This window comes from Phyllobates terribilis, unplaced genomic scaffold (genome assembly GCF_046119375.1).
Source record: "Phyllobates terribilis strain yellow unplaced genomic scaffold, ASM4611937v1 Scaffold_11__3_contigs__length_659146591, whole genome shotgun sequence".
Lineage (NCBI taxonomy): Eukaryota > Metazoa > Chordata > Amphibia > Anura > Dendrobatidae > Phyllobates > Phyllobates terribilis.
In genome coordinates, this window is record NW_027362771.1 from 55784566 (window position 1) to 55802306 (window position 17741).

Consider the following 17741-nt stretch of genomic DNA (forward strand, 5'->3'; position numbering starts at 1 on the left):
TCACCTTGCCCATGTTACACTGGAGGGCAGTCGGATCACTGTAGATGAACACGTTTAGAAATGCAAAATCATTTTTGCTGATAACATTGTAATGAAAGTTAGCTGGTCAAAAAACCCCGATAAAAACAAAAAATAAAACATGACAGTATTAAATTGGTTAATGAAAAAGCATGTTTTTATTATGTGACTTCAAGATTTCTTTTTATTGAGAGCTGCAGCGCATGGTCTCACATGTACTGCAACACTGTACAAATGGGACTTTACTGAAACAGCAAATTAAAGAGAAAATAAATGCACACCTGTTCCACACAAAGACATAAAAGTCCAACATTTCACAAAATAAAGGGAAAAGACAATATAACAAGTGAATTTCATTCAGCATGTATAAAAAAAACCCTACATATTAACAGAAGTTACTGTTTTAATTTTTATACAGGGTTTACAATTAATGCAATGTAAAAAAAATATATATATATATATACGCATCTTTCTATTAATTTCTAATAAGGCCTTACACCATTATAGAATCCAATCTCTCCCCATTATAATGTATTTCATATACTTTATACAAAATAAAAATATTGACATATTTCCAATCTGTTCATATGGATTATTTTAGAGAACAAAAAAACATTAGCGTCTGTTGAGATCAACGTATAAGTTTTTATATTTTATATATATTTTGGCTATAAACAAGAAGCGAAGTAATCAGCACAGGCTTATAGACAGAAGGAACACGCAAGCAATGCAATGCTGCTTGTACGACTTGAATGATCAGATGTAATATCAATAATTTAAAAGTGAACGTTAAAGCTTTACAATGGTGACATTATTATAAAATTGTTCTACGCGCAGTTTGCAAAGGAATACTTGCATGGAACAATTCTAATATCCCTTAGACATGTAATAAATGACACCAGGACCATACAAAAAGTGCTTTATCTTAAAATAGAGTGTGCAAGCCCCTACCCAGATACTAATTGGCACATTCATATGAATAAGGCATACAGAATCTCTACAATAAGTGGGCAGTTTTTGGAGAGTGTATTCACACATACCAGGATAGGTCAGTAGTGTGGTGCATGTTAAGAATTACTACTCATAGAAAAGTCACATTGCTTATTTGCAGTAAAAACTTTTTGACCACATGGCACACCACTATTACATGTGAATACACCCAGTTTTGCTATAACAAAAAACCTATAATTATTTTCAAATGGATTCAAGTACACAAAAAGAAGTGTGTGCCCCTTATATTAGAACTATGGCTTTCCAACAACTAGTAAGGATTTTAGCCTGGTTAAGAGACTTCTGCACAATAAGAAACTTTGTGCTCAGCTGTGACCAATTATTGACACGGTGGCTTAAATATTTTCATCAGTTTCCACTAGTTTTTGGCATTAACTGTGCAACGAAATGGGATTTTCCATTTTCAGAAAACCCCTGACCCCAGACCCAAAGTTAAATAAAAAAAAACCCAAACCCTACGCTTTACTCATGCTCCACGGGTCCAGGACAAAGTCTTCACATTTCCTTCTGGGGTTTGTTATTGCCTGCAGTGCGGACGTCACGTTGACAACGCTGTGGCCAGTTTGCTTAGCGGCGCTAAGCAGTTCATGCAGTCTACTCAGCCAGAGCTGTGGAGTTCAGATGGTCTGCAGCACTGCAGACCACCAGCAGTAGTGTTGGAGACCAATTGTTGGACCCAAGGAGGGAGATTTTTTTTTTTTTTTTTTTAAAAAAAAAAGCAAACTGCTTTAAAAGAGTCTGGGGACAAGGTTTTCAGAAAACTCTTTCGCAATTGCAAAACATAGTTCACATCCCAAAATGACAAGCATTTGTACTTTAATTCTTGTGAGTGCAAAGAAAAGTAGGCATGGTCACAAACTTTTAGATAAAGATGGAAAATTGCTCAGATTTTCCTTAGTGTGACATGTTCCTTTAAATTCACCCCATTTCTAAGACTGCTAATCTTAAGTTTCAGCATTCAAGTTGGTTAAGCAGTTTATACTGAACTCATGCACCAGTCCTTTGGCACTTCTCATTTGACAAGAGGGCTCAGCCTTCATTATTTTAATACAGGTGGAAGGGTACACCCGCTGGTTAGATGATCAGGAGACTATTTAGCCAGTGCACCTAACTTCAATCAGTCATCTGATGGACACAGATTTTCTTTGTATCAGATAACTTATTCTACTTAGTTTTTCTAGTAATGCATACAGATTTTGCTGTCGATCAGCAGGAAATCTGTACCTGTTCATGTACTCCTACAGAACACTGCGAGAAGCAGCTGTACTACATTGTGTAATAGAAAATCTATGTATACAGTTTCCTGCCTTTTTATACCTGCATAATGCAAGCATTCTATGTTCAAATGCAGTTGGGGTGATTATTTTACTTGAAAAAGTTAGTTTACCCTCAGATTCGTTAAGTGCCTTTTGTGTTTCCTTTACACACAACTCAATAGAGGAGTTGCTACTTAATGGTCAAAAAGAGTTTTCTCTATACCATGTTGCAAAATATTAAAAGATCCATTTGGTGTGCTTTTCTATGTCCTCTTCTGTTCTCACAAGAAGCTTAGACCATTCCATTTGCACAACAATTTTCATTTCAGTGATCTGGCTAAAATTTTGCTAGTAGCATCAGAAAGTAGTTGTGATTGGCAAAGTATAGAGTTACCAGTGTGTGCATTTGTGAGAAACACTTTAAAACAATCAAGTCCTCGGAATTCAGTGTCAATCTTCTAACTCAATTAACATTTAGAAAGCTGCTAGGAATTTGGAACCTCTCAAACTGGTTTCCTTTGAAAATGAGTCCAGTATTCTATTACTGCTAATATCTATTGGCCAGTCACTTGATTTATGCTGGGCAAACCATAGGCAGCATGAATCAAAGCTTAGCTTCACGTTTGCAGCCAGGTCTTTTACTCTGAAATGCTCCAGTGCGTCAGAAGCCATAGACTATAGGAAGAGACTTTACTAATCCAGTGCAACCTCAGATGGCTTCTCGCCACTAGCTCCAGTTGATTGGCAGGTCTTAATATGTACACACGGTAGAAATCTGTCATGCACCTAGAATGGGGAGAAGCCGGCCAGGGGCAGACTACACTAGCCGATGTATCTCCATAATCAGCCAGCTCGTCAAACTGTTTTCTCTGAAGAGTTCCAGAGTAAACTAAACCTGACTGCAATCTGTCAGCCACACTGATTCATGCTGCTCATTGTTCAGGCAGAATGAATAGTGCGACAGGTTACCTTTAATATCAGCTCACAAGAAATATCATTTAGATACACTACAGAAATGGGTAAGCTCAAGCCAATGAGGGTTACTTTATCAGGCTGGGTTAAGACAGCGATATTAAAATAGCCCGTTCTTATCAACAAGTGGTGGACATTACTGATACAAAGTGCCGCTCTGTGTTCTCGTCCGCACAGCAGACCTGTACAAGGGCTGTCCGTTACGGAAATGCAATAGTCTTGTCTGTAGCTCGGGCCAGACCAATGCATGCCACCACTTTCACATGTGTTAGGTAAGCATGATTCAAGAAGGATACACATGCAACGCAAATTTTTACTATTTCATTAAATGTTTAACTTGCCCCTCTGTTTTAAAAGTGCTACAAAAGTTAGATTGGTTAAGGGAAATGTTACTATTATCTTTGTGCACATTTAAGAAAATGTCATTTAAGCAAAAGTGGGAACACACCACAGACCTCTTTAAGAGAAGTTTTTAGTCAAGATTTTCTGCAACTTTGCTTTAGCCATAAGTTTTATTTTCTGTTACATTGGGACATGGCTAGTGCAAAGAGAACCCATGAAAGATTATCTTTAGGACATCATTCTCCTTTGATGCCAGAGATCATGCATTAGTTCATCACAACCCACACTTGTGCCAATATCCAAACATTCATGGGAGTTTTCTTTCTTCACTAAACCTGGTCATCTATGACGAGGAAAGCACTGCTACAGTGGCCAAAGTGCTTTCTAAATTGTTGTAATCCAGTTGGCAAACTTGCTTTTTGAGGCTGGGTTTCACAGACTGTTTTTATGTAATTAAGTACTTAAACACTTTTTTCAGTGGATTTTCATGTTTTGAATAAAAGTTTTATCACAACATGCTTTGTATAAGAGACATTTTTGGAATAGGTTTCACCTGTAATTGGATGGACAAAAAATATAATTTTTAAGAAAAAAATGCATGCATTTGTAATGTTTATGTACTCAAGTACCCCAGAAAGTGGTTAATACGCAATAAAGGGCCATGTGAAAACCCAGCCCAAGAAACTCAGGTTTTAGATCATCCAGTGAGCAGGCAAGTACTGAAGCTTCAAGAACTGTCTACATCTGACAGGCAAGCAGTACAATCATGTGTTCACCAATCATCACTGGTGCTAGTACCCAGCTCAGTTTTCAGATTTTAAGAACTAAATTTAAAAATACTAAAAAGGGTCATCTCCTGAACATAATACCATCTCACATGGCCTCTTATGACACATGTATGCCATGTAAAGTGTTCAAAAACCATGGTATTAATGTAATAAGCAGACCGGCTGTGAGTTACTGAAGCAGAACCTTCAGAAATCCGTGGCTGGCTTGACTTTTTTTTAAAAAGTGTTTTTCTTGGTGACCAGTTCCCTTTAAAGGGTTTTACACCCAACAACAATGCAGTCCAACCTGCAGGAATGTTATAAATCAGGAGAAGAGTAGACTGATGTATAGATGTGTGGAAAAAGATTCAGTATAACTTGTGTTATCTAATTTTCTACTCTTTCTGGGGTTTTCAGTCCAGTGAGCGGTCCCATCAATGACTGACTGCTTTTTTTTTTTTGTATAAGCGTGCATCCAGAGATGGTGTTCAGATCAGTGACTGACAGCTAACTGGACAGAAAATCCCAGAAAGCAGAAGATTCAATCAGATTATACGGAATCTTCTCACAACTATATATCAATCTGCTCTATACTATGATTCCTGCAGAATGGAGGGCATTTTCATGGTGACCGGATCACTTCACGTTATTATAATGTAACCTAGTCCACATTTTAATGTAAAATTATTATATGGGGCAATCAGATTCAAGCTCTTAGTGACAGAAGAGCCAAATGTTGGTCATCTTTATCATGTGACAACAGGGCTATATGCTGTAAATCTCCAATGTGAAGGTGCAAATAGTTTTATTAGGCAGAAGCAAAGAACCCCCTCCAGTAAGGCTCCCATACACATTGGACATACGTCGGCCAGACCTACACGTAATGGCAGGATCAGCAGACTAATATGTATGGGGGCCTCCCTACTCTCCCACGTAAATATGATGTCAGAGTACAGAAAGATCTGACATCAGATTACCGATTGATACTTTGATTCTCTGGGATATAATCAGCTGCCAGAAGAGACTAGCGACACTAGCCAATCATTCCTTTGTTTGGGGGACACTGAAGAGATAGCCGATAACCATCTATAGGGTGTTTTAGGCTACAAGTATAGTATAATGAAGATAAATTGTTACCTACGCTCCACTCTTGAGAAGTTGAAATTTTATCTTGTTTAGTAAAATTGTACAAAGCAGGTAAAAAAAAAACAATGCCTTGTCATTTCCACAGAAATACCAAAGGAAGCACTTCCATAAAACAGAACAATTTCTAATTGTCCATTGGTTACACCAGAAAAGCCATGTCTACCAATTAATGCAGTGACCATTTAGAGGTTCTTAGGGCATGGAATACAATAATCACATATGAGGACTCAAGTAGCAAATATCCAGATTCTGGCTTTTGGCATGACAAGTGGTGGTTAGAAAAAGTTAAAATCAGGTTGTTCGCTACAAGCAACTGTTCTAGACCCATGTGTGTCGTTTTCTTAACTGGATAAGCAGTAGAGTTAGTGGCCTATGGAGGAGTGCAAAAGAAGATCCATGCAGCTTTTATCTCTTTATTTTGGTAGGCACAACACTTTATTAAATTCTAAAAAAATGGTTTGTAAATCATCCAATCACATGATATTCAAATATTACAGCACAGGAATATGCTTGTATCAATAAACTCTACTATACAGTTACCCTGAACTATGCACGTCTCATAAGTGCAAGATTTGGTATTATAAACTGCCCTCAAAGCAAGGAATGGCTAGCTAGGTACGTTCTGCAGATTTACGTTAAGTTTTAGGTAATAGCATAGCACTACCAGGAAGGCTGCAGTCACAAGGGTCGTTTCTTTCATCGACTTGTGTGCATGCACCCCCTCAGCCACTGGTGCAATAGATTGAGACGGCTCAGTCCAACTCCCTGGAAACAGCTGATAAACTGACATCAAACTCTTAAGGCATTCAATGTTAAGGAGAAAGGAAAAAAAAAAACTTGCAACTTCAACACTATGATAACTAAATTATGCACTACAGGAATATGGACATCACAATACATTAGGCCATTTACACCACAATACATTAAATCAATGAAGCGGGGGAAGGGAGGGTTACAGATATCAAATTGACATGGAAACAAAAGTTGCTAGTAGTTAGCTGACATGTATCTGAATGACATTTAACATTTCAGACAAAGACAAAAAATATATATATCTATCGTTACAGCAAAAGAAAGCCGTGCCAGGGCTCACTGCATCCAGGTACAGCGAGAGGTTGGTTGTCCCATCTTTCAGATTCCACAGCTGAACACTGCCATCTCAGATAAGGAAATAAGAGCTTTCAATACTGTCTTTTGGCCAATGGATAAATATCGCTGGAGATGGATCTTCGTTTTATAGGTACAAGACTGATATCTACTACAGGCCTAGGAGGTAGAGCAGTGGGAGGTGGTGAGAGTACGCCAGAGAAATCCTGAGAAATTCCACTGATTTGCGTTCCTAAAGCTTCATAGCAAATTAAACTGCGCTTGTACATTTTTTTTTTTTTTTTTTATTCTGACAAAAATATTAGATTTTCTTTACAGACTAATTTGTCTCTGAATCCTGTAAAAATTTGAAAAGTTTCTAAAAACAAATATGAAAGTTTCCATTTATTAAAACTGTAAAAAGTTGAAAATGTGAGACTTTAATTATGAATAAACTAATTGGTTGTTATTTCAGCAATTTTTTTTTTTTTTTTAAATTTCACTAGTTTGTTTCTAAACATTCAACCTGCAAAATTCTAGACCCAGGTAGAATGAGGCCTGAACCATTACAGATAACATATCAAGTAGTACAAAAGAGAAATGCAGAGAAAAGACACAAGTTACCTAAGCGCTTACTTATCCAGTTTTAGTTCTGAGAAAAAAAACAAAAAAACATGACAAGCGCAATAAAAAACACATTAGCACTATCCGCTTATGGTCAAACTTTCTACATCCTGAAATACCACCATATCGCTTCGCATCTAGAACTGTAAAATGGCTGTTATCGATGTGCTGTCCAGAATGAGACTTCTTGAAGGCTTCACACTACTTTTTGCACATTAGATAAAGCATTTAATAGACCAGTAGACCAGAGTGTTACTTTAAGCTGCAGTAGCCCTTTCACTGTCTACACTTCCATTTATACCAATATGGCATACATCTGTAAGTATAAAGTTAATTTATACACAGTAATGTAGCTTTTTTTCTTTTACCTCCACCACATTAAACTTTTTTTTATTCATGACACTGCTGTAAAGTGGCTTTGTAGTGACTCTGAAAAAAATAAATATTGGTCTGATTAAGAGATAAATCCTGTGAATGGCTTTTAGATATCGCTATGATTTTTTTTCTCTACAAATAGAGCGCACACGTAGGCAAGCATTGACACGGCTACAGCAGCCTCTACCACTGCATCGGAGTAATTATGGCACATGAAAGATGGGAACTTTTGCAGCTGACCTACTCTATGTGGACTGGGTTCATAAGTTGCACATTTGGTGTGGATTTTTTGCCTGAAATTTGAAATGTTAATGCATCTAAAATCTGTGCACTTGGGTTTGTGTGCATTTTTAGTGCAGAAACTTTAAACACAATATAACCACGCCAGGACATGGTATGGATTTAGGGTTGCCACTGCAATAGGTGAAACCTGTACCAAGAGTTTATTTCTAAAACAGAAATTGGCTAGTGTGTTTTTTTTTTTTTTTTTTTAAAAGTGGATCTCTGTACACCAAAAAAAAAAAAAAAAAAAAAAAGAAATGCAGCATGGGGAATGAGTTCAAACTCATCCACTTCACTAGTATTATAAAATGCTGTGTGGATTGTGTGTGGAAAATAAGCACCAAACATGCAACATGTGAACCTAGCCTTAACTGCCAGAGTCCGTTCCCACCAAGGTAGGGTTCACATCTGCACGATATTGTAGGGATTATGACCAGAACCAAGGAGGCAAAGTTCTGGCCTATACAAGGATCTGGTACATGATTTTCAGACACAAGATGGTATCCGAAGTAGACTATTAACTTGGTGAAATAAATGCATTTGGCTACATAAATCTGCAATTTGTGAGTAGTTGAAAGAGCCAAGTGGAAAATATGGCGAGTAGGAATAGTTGAAAACACCTTAGTTGCCAATATGGTGAAAGTGGGAGCCGAGGGAGCCTAGTGGCCAATATGGTGACTGTAGATATGAAAGACATACTGACTATTCGTTTCACTTGTTATGAAAGCAGTGAGCTTCCCCAGCCTTAAGAAAAACAAATCCAAATCTATACAAACAGGATTCTTGAAACCATAGGGGAAAAAAAAAAAAAGTTAATCTGTAAAAACTAAGAAACTTATAGATCCAAACAGTAGCTTAAAGAAGGCACAACTTCCCTTTTCTGATATACACTTGTAAACTTTCAGCAGGTTACATACAGAAATCAAAATCTTACTTTCCTCATGGGAGAAAGAAAAACACAAAAAAAAAAAACACCTGACAAGAAAAATGAAACAACTGATAAAAATGTAGCACAATTTCCATCCAACGTTAAGATTTTACCAGAATGTTTAGAATGGAGCCTCTGGTTCAATGATCTCTTACACTCATTTCAGAGTGAAATGAGGAATTTTGTATAGTCCAAATCTTGGCCCTCTGTAAACCACATGAACTGTAGTGCATAATCACAATAGGTACACCGTTGCAAGGACAATTACCACTTTTTTTTGTTTTTTTTCATACAGTATAAGCTATGTTTTTTTTATTTTTTTTTACTTTTTTTCCTTAAGGCAACTTTTTAAAGTTTATGTATTTATATATATTTATATATAGGATTTTAGTAAGGCAGTCACTTCTGATGAAATAAGAGTTTTCTGATATTTCCAGACGAATATTTTGGTATCTGATTGCTGATAATTTCGGACAACATCTCCGGAAATTCAACACTCAATGTTTTGTCCGTAAAAGAGTAGAAGCAAAATGCTAGAAGATTTTCAACCACCTAAAAGAAAAAAACAAAACAATATGACAAAACCTGAATATACGAGTCATGCTGGAAGCAAGTAATACAAGGGAACGTGTAGCTGTGTCATATTATTCTATTTATATTGGTGAGGATTCCATTCTGACTGAGCACACCAGCCAAGCTGTAGTTGGAAATGCAGACATTGTGCAGCACACTGACAACGTAGTATAACAGGTGTGATACTGTAGGCTATGTGACAGTGTAACGGCTGCTGCCGACAAACTGAAGGAAGGCCTGATGTCACAAAGGACTATCGGGAGTATATGGTCTCGCTGCCATCAGTGGATTCACGAAAAGGTACAAAACTCAAAGCTTTTAATAGCCGCTGGGGTTTATTTGGAATCCGAGTAATTAAGTTGAGTAACATTGGTTTGCCGTAGGTGAACTTTAGCTTATATAATTGGAAACTGCATTTACAACTTTGCCATATTCAAAATATACAACTCCCATCACACCAGCAATAATACATTTATGTCTTATCCGGTGGATCAGTGATAAATATTTTTTGTAGGCTTTTATGGCACATTAAAAAAATCATTGCAAAGTTGAGGTAAACCATTTAAAGTTAAAAATTGACTATCTGCACAGAATGACTGTTTAAACCAAGTACAGGCGCTCAGTGCTTCACTGCGTGGCCAATCATTTATATACACCTTCCCACCTGCTTATTTTTTATCCACTTCCGCCCTTCTCAAAGCTATCAATCAAAAGAGAAGGGGGTGGAGATAAGGGAAAACAAGCAAGTGGGAAGGTGTAGTTAAATGTTTGGCCCATAATGCACCAAGCGCCTGTACTCATTCTGTGCCGACAGTCTCTTTAAACGACAGTTGATTATGGGTTGTTTCTGATGTGGTGGAGGACGCCTTAGATCCATCATAGCAGGAAAAGTAGATCTTATATTCCACTAAAGACTTACTTCATGCATTGTATCCATGAGCTTTGTCAGTTGGTAAAATCGTTGCCAGTTTTGACTGGAGTTTCCTTCCCTCTTTACTATGGCTTTTCCAAGTTCTTTAATATAGGTCATGCGAATTTCCTCAAATAGTGCATGACTTTTCAGGCCATCCTTGGGAACTAGAAAGGAATTAACAGAACAAAAATATGAAAAAAAAGTAATTTTCACCTAAAAAAACATTTAAAAATTACTTTGAAAAAGGGAACCAGTCATCTGATCCATGCTCAAACTGCTAGCAGCATGAATCAGAGCCTGGCTGTACAACTGAAGCTAGGTATGCATTTTTCTGCAACGTTTCAAAGAAAATATATTAGAAGGGGTATAGTGAGAATTTTGAACCCAAAAGGTAATGCACAAAATTTGATACTCGCTACTAGAGTTTCATCATCAGGTATGCACATTGTATTGCGGGGGCTTGAGTACATGGCCTGCATGTTTTGCAGCTGTTAGACACCCAAAAATATACATGAACGAAAGAATTGCTCGTGTATGGCAGGCAATCCCTGCATATTTTTTGGGTGTCTAGCAGCTGCAAAACATGCAGGGCCTTGAGCATGTCACTCAACCACACTGCGATACTCCGTGCATATCTGAGCACCCAATAAACACTAGTCACTACCAGTTTGCAACGCAAGTGTTTTTTTTTTTTTTTTTTTTTTTAAACTGTTGAGAAAACCCCCGACTCTAGCTCCAACCTCAAAAAATGAAAGAAAAATATTCCCAGGAAGGGAGCGAGCCTATGATTTACTAATTTTTGGGCTTGATCACTGATTGGGCCTATCAGTGTGATAAAAAAAAGTCTGGAACCAATAGGAAAATTCCCTGCCGTTGCTGGCCAATTTCAGCAGGTGCGCCTGCCATTTTTCAACGTATAACAGCAAGCCCGTGATCGGGGACCAGAAAAAACAGCCGTGATTGTGTTCTCCAGAGTCTCAGCTCCCTGCCAGTAGCCGAGACCCTGGAGATTTTCGAACTCAGGGGGACTCGACAGACTTCTTCCCGATCGTCGTTTTAAAATGGCGATAAGGGAATAAGACCCCTTAGCGGCCGCCATTTTAATGCATATCAGCAGTCAAAGAGGTTCAACAGTCTTTACTTTCAGATTATCACTTATTTCTGCTGAAGGTTCACTTTATCTTGTTGCTTCATTCCAATCTGCCCAAAAATTACTATATGCTACATTAGGTAAATTTGATTTCATAAAGTGCATTCAGATACATACGTAGCTCATTTCCTATACTCATCAACAAAAGATATAAGTTGGACACGTATCAGCTAAAAGCAATGAATAGCAGTAATACTTTCTGTATGCCTTTCTAAGCTTAATATTTAGTTACTTTAACTGTAAATGTGAACATGTTCAGCCAACATGTTCTGTTTATCAATACTTACTCGTACACAGGAGGAGCAGTGTTTTCATGCACAGATATTCCTCATATGAAACCTGAAGGCGAGTCATTTCATTGACAATCTTGAAGATATCCTGAAATTGCTGTATGTAGGGTAGATGCATTCGTTCTCTGATAAAGGAAAGAAATTGAGACAACAGATCTGTGATTAAAAATGCAGGTCAGAACGTTTGTGCCATTATTGAAGATGTATGTCAAAGAAACCTGGACCAGGTATACTGAATAGGGCTATGTTCAGACCAATGTGGCATTTCATGGGATAAAATTTATAAAAAAAACAAAAACCAAAAAACACAACTATGTTAAGTTTCGAAAAAGAAACACAAGGCACTAATTGTGCCAGAAGTAGCAGATCAAACAAGACCACATGGAAATAAACAGTATTTTCATAACATTTAAAACAAAATAAAGTAAAACAATCCAAGGTAGAGTCACTGGTTGTGTATTGGTTCAACGTGGCTATAGACTATACCAAAGCGGTGACTCAAACTTAAGTTATTACATACTTGTATAAATTAACATTTAAAGTGGGATAAGAAAGAAAAAAGCAAGAGAAGAAGCTAAAGTAATACAGACAAAAGGGGGATGGGATGGATGGATGGAGGAAGGGATGTATGGGAAAGGGGGTGAGGGGAACAACAGAGAGGCTCCTAAAGTGTGGAGTTAGTTTTCCCATATAAGGTCATGGTAATCAGCGGAAGATTTAAACTCCAGCCATGTTTTGTAGAATTTATCATGGGTATTATTGGTCCTGGAGGTGAGCTCCTCCATTAACAAGCTCATTTATTTTGGAAAACCAGAGAGATTGTCTGGGTTGTGTCACTTTTCCATAACAAAGAAATACACACTAGCAGACATAATCAAATGTCTCAGTATTGAGTTTTTATAAATTTTTAAAAGGATATCACTGATTGAGAAGGACAAGAGCAGGATCAAGGTCGGAAATGAGCCAAACAACCAACTCAGACTCCACAGCCCTGCCTCACTACTGAGCGTGTACATAAAGTGCAGCACAGATTCATCTCACTGCCTCACTACTGAGCATGTCCATAAAGTGCAGCACAGGTTCATCTCACTACTGAGCATGTACATAAAGTGCAGCACAGATTCATCTCAATGCCTCACTACTGAGCATGTACATAAAGTGCAGCACAGATTCATCTCACTGCCTCACTACTGAGCGTGTACATAAAGTGCAGCACAGGTTCATCTCACTGCCTCACTACTGAGCGTGTACATAAAGTGCAGCACAGATTCATCTCACTGCCTCACTACTGAGCGTGTACATAAAGTGCAGCACAGGTTCATCTCACTACTGAGCGTGTACATAAAGTGCAGCACAGATTCATCTCAATGCCTCACTACTGAGCATGTACATAAAGTGCAGCACAGGTTCATCTCACTACTGAGCATGTACATAAAGTGCAGCACAGATTCATCTCAATGCCTCACTACTGAGCATGTACATAAAGTGCAGCACAGGTTCATCTCACTACTGAGCATGTACATAAAGTGCAGCACAGATTCATCTCAATGCCTCACTACTGAGCATGTACATAAAGTGCAGCACAGGTTCATCTCACTACTGAGCATGTACATAAAGTGCAGCACAGATTCATCTCAATGCCTCACTACTGAGCATGTACATAAAGTGCAGCACAGGTTCATCTCACTGCCTCACTACTGAGCGTGTACATAAAGTGCAGCACAGATTCATCTCACTGCCTCACTACTGAGCATGTACATAAAGTGCAGCACAGGTTCATCTCACTACTGAGCATGTACATAAAGTGCAGCACAGATTCATCTCAATGCCTCACTACTGAGCATGTACATAAAGTGCAGCACAGGTTCATCTCACTACTGAGCATGTACATAAAGTGCAGCACAGATTCATCTCAATGCCTCACTACTGAGCATGTACATAAAGTGCAGCACAGGTTCATCTCACTGCCTCACTACTGAGCGTGTACATAAAGTGCAGCACAGATTCATCTCACTGCCTCACTACTGAGCGTGTACATAAAGTGCAGCACAGGTTCATCTCACTACTGAGCATGTACATAAAGTGCAGCACAGATTCATCTCAATGCCTCACTACTGAGCATGTACATAAAGTGCAGCACAGGTTCATCTCACTGCCTCACTACTGAGCGTGTACATAAAGTGCAGCACAGATTCATCTCACTGCCTCACTACTGAGCGTGTACATAAAGTGCAGCACAGATTCATCTCACTGCCTCACTACTGAGCATGTCCATAAAGTGCAGCACAGGTTCATCTCACTACTGAGCATGTACATAAAGTGCAGCACAGATTCATCTCAATGCCTCACTACTGAGCATGTACATAAAGTGCAGCACAGATTCATCTCACTGCCTCACTACTGAGCGTGTACATAAAGTGCAGCACAGGTTCATCTCACTGCCTCACTACTGAGCGTGTACATAAAGTGCAGCACAGATTCATCTCACTGCCTCACTACTGAGCGTGTACATAAAGTGCAGCACAGGTTCATCTCACTACTGAGCGTGTACATAAAGTGCAGCACAGATTCATCTCAATGCCTCACTACTGAGCATGTACATAAAGTGCAGCACAGGTTCATCTCACTACTGAGCATGTACATAAAGTGCAGCACAGATTCATCTCAATGCCTCACTACTGAGCATGTACATAAAGTGCAGCACAGATTCATCTCACTGCCTCACTACTGAGCATGTACATAAAGTGCAGCACAGGTTCATCTCACTACTGAGCATGTACATAAAGTGCAGCACAGATTCATCTCAATGCCTCACTACTGAGCATGTACATAAAGTGCAGCACAGGTTCATCTCACTACTGAGCATGTACATAAAGTGCAGCACAGATTCATCTCAATGCCTCACTACTGAGCATGTACATAAAGTGCAGCACAGGTTCATCTCACTGCCTCACTACTGAGCGTGTACATAAAGTGCAGCACAGATTCATCTCACTGCCTCACTACTGAGCATGTACATAAAGTGCAGCACAGGTTCATCTCACTACTGAGCATGTACATAAAGTGCAGCACAGATTCATCTCAATGCCTCACTACTGAGCATGTACATAAAGTGCAGCACAGGTTCATCTCACTACTGAGCATGTACATAAAGTGCAGCACAGATTCATCTCAATGCCTCACTACTGAGCATGTACATAAAGTGCAGCACAGGTTCATCTCACTGCCTCACTACTGAGCGTGTACATAAAGTGCAGCACAGATTCATCTCACTGCCTCACTACTGAGCGTGTACACAAAGTGCAGCACAGGTTCATCTCACTACTGAGCATGTACATAAAGTGCAGCACAGATTCATCTCAATGCCTCACTACTGAGCATGTACATAAAGTGCAGCACAGGTTCATCTCACTGCCTCACTACTGAGCGTGTACATAAAGTGCAGCACAGATTCATCTCACTGCCTCACTACTGAGCGTGTACATAAAGTGCAGCACAGGTTCATCTCACTACTGAGCGTGTACATAAAGTGCAGCACAGATTCATCTCACTGCCTCACTACTGAGCGTGTACATAAAGTGCAGCACAGGTTCATCTCACTACTGAGCGTGTACATAAAGTGCAGCACAGATTCATCTCCCTGCCTCACTACTGAGCGTGTACATAAAGTGCAGCACAGGTTCATCTCACTACTGAGCGTGTACATAAAGTGCAGCATAGATTCATCTCAATGCCTCACTACTGAGCGTGTACATAAAGTGCAGCACAGGTTCATCTCACTACTGAGCGTGTACATAAAGTGCAGCATAGATTCATCTCACTGCCTCACTACTGAGCGTGTACATAAAGTGCAGCACAGATTCATCTCACTGCCTCACTACTGAGCATGTACATAAAGTGCAGCACAGATTAATCTCACTGCCTCACTACTGAGCGTGTACATAAAGTGCAGCACAGATTCATCTCAATGCCTCACTACTGAGCGTGTACATAAAGTGCAGCACAGATTCATCTCACTGCCTCACTACTGAGCATGTACATAAAGTGCAGCACAGGTTCATCTCACTACTGAGCATGTACATAAAGTGCAGCACAGATTCATCTCAATGCCTCACTACTGAGCATGTACATAAAGTGCAGCACAGGTTCATCTCACTACTGAGCATGTACATAAAGTGCAGCACAGATTCATCTCACTGCCTCACTACTGAGCATGTACATAAAGTGCAGCACAGATTAATCTCACTGCCTCACTACTGAGCGTGTACATAAAGTGCAGCACAGATTCATCTCAATGCCTCACTACTGAGCGTGTACATAAAGTGCAGCACAGATTCATCTCACTGCCTCACTACTGAGCATGTACATAAAGTGCAGCACAGGTTCATCTCACTACTGAGCATGTACATAAAGTGCAGCACAGATTCATCTCAATGCCTCACTACTGAGCATGTACATAAAGTGCAGCACAGGTTCATCTCACTACTGAGCGTGTACATAAAGTGCAGCACAGATTCATCTCACTGCCTCACTACTGAGCATGTACATAAAGTGCAGCACAGATTAATCTCACTGCCTCACTACTGAGCGTGTACATAAAGTGCAGCACAGGTTCATCTCACTGCCTCACTACTGAGCGTGTACATAAAGTGCAGCACAGGTTCATCTCACTACTGAGCGTGTACATAAAGTGCAGCACAGATTCATCTCACTGCCTCACTACTGAGCATGTACATAAAGTGCAGCACAGGTTCATCTCACTACTGAGCATGTACATAAAGTGCAGCACAGATTCATCTCACTGCCTCACTACTGAGCATGTACATAAAGTGCAGCACAGATTAATCTCACTGCCTCACTACTGAGCGTGTACATAAAGTGCAGCACAGGTTCATCTCACTACTGAGCATGTACATAAAGTGCAGCACAGATTCATCTCACTGCCTCACTACTGAGCGTGTACATAAAGTGCAGCACAGGTTCATCTCACTGCCTCACTACTGAGCATGTACATAAAGTGCAGCACAGATTAATCTCACTGCCTCACTACTGAGCGTGTACATAAAGTGCAGCACAGGTTCATCTCACTGCCTCACTACTGAGCATGTACATAAAGTGCAGCACAGATTAATCTCACTGCCTCACTACTGAGCGTGTACATAAAGTGCAGCACAGGTTCATCTCACTGCCTCACTACTGAGCGTGTACATAAAGTGCAGCACAGATTCATCTCACTGCCTCACTACTGAGCGTGTACATAAAGTGCAGCACAGGTTCATCTCACTGCCTCACTACTGAGCATGTACATAAAGTGCAGCACAGATTCATCTCACTGCCTCACTACTGAGCGTGTACATAAAGTGCAGCACAGGTTCATCTCACTACTGAGCGTGTACATAAAGTGCAGCACAGATTCATCTCCCTGCCTCACTACTGAGCGTGTACATAAAGTGCAGCACAGGTTCATCTCACTACTGAGCGTGTACATAAAGTGCAGCATAGATTCATCTCAATGCCTCACTACTGAGCGTGTACATAAAGTGCAGCACAGGTTCATCTCACTACTGAGCGTGTACATAAAGTGCAGCATAGATTCATCTCAATGCCTCACTACTGAGCGTGTACATAAAGTGCAGCACAGGTTCATCTCACTACTGAGCGTGTACATAAAGTGCAGCATAGATTCATCTCACTGCCTCACTACTGAGCGTGTACATAAAGTGCAGCACAGATTCATCTCACTGCCTCACTACTGAGCATGTACATAAAGTGCAGCACAGATTAATCTCACTGCCTCACTACTGAGCGTGTACATAAAGTGCAGCACAGATTCATCTCAATGCCTCACTACTGAGCGTGTACATAAAGTGCAGCACAGATTCATCTCACTGCCTCACTACTGAGCATGTACATAAAGTGCAGCACAGATTCATCTCACTGCCTCACTACTGAGCGTGTACATAAAGTGCAGCACAGATTCATCTCACTACTGAGCGTGTACATAAAGT

At 39.7% G+C, this 17741-nt stretch overlaps 1 protein-coding gene across 1 annotated transcript in view; it reads right to left on the reverse strand.

The window, feature by feature from the left end:
* Positions 1 to 1691: 1691 nt before the first annotated feature.
* NR3C1 (nuclear receptor subfamily 3 group C member 1) overlaps positions 1692 to 17741 on the reverse strand; it is a 146200-nt gene continuing 130150 nt past the window's right edge. The window contains exons 7-9 of the mRNA XM_073651270.1: positions 11731 to 11858; positions 10300 to 10457; positions 1692 to 9359 (exon numbers count right to left, since the gene is read on the reverse strand). Of these exons, the coding sequence (XP_073507371.1) occupies positions 9207 to 9359; positions 10300 to 10457; positions 11731 to 11858 (439 nt within the window). The 3' untranslated portion in view covers positions 1692 to 9206. The remainder of the gene's footprint in view (positions 9360 to 10299; positions 10458 to 11730; positions 11859 to 17741) is intronic.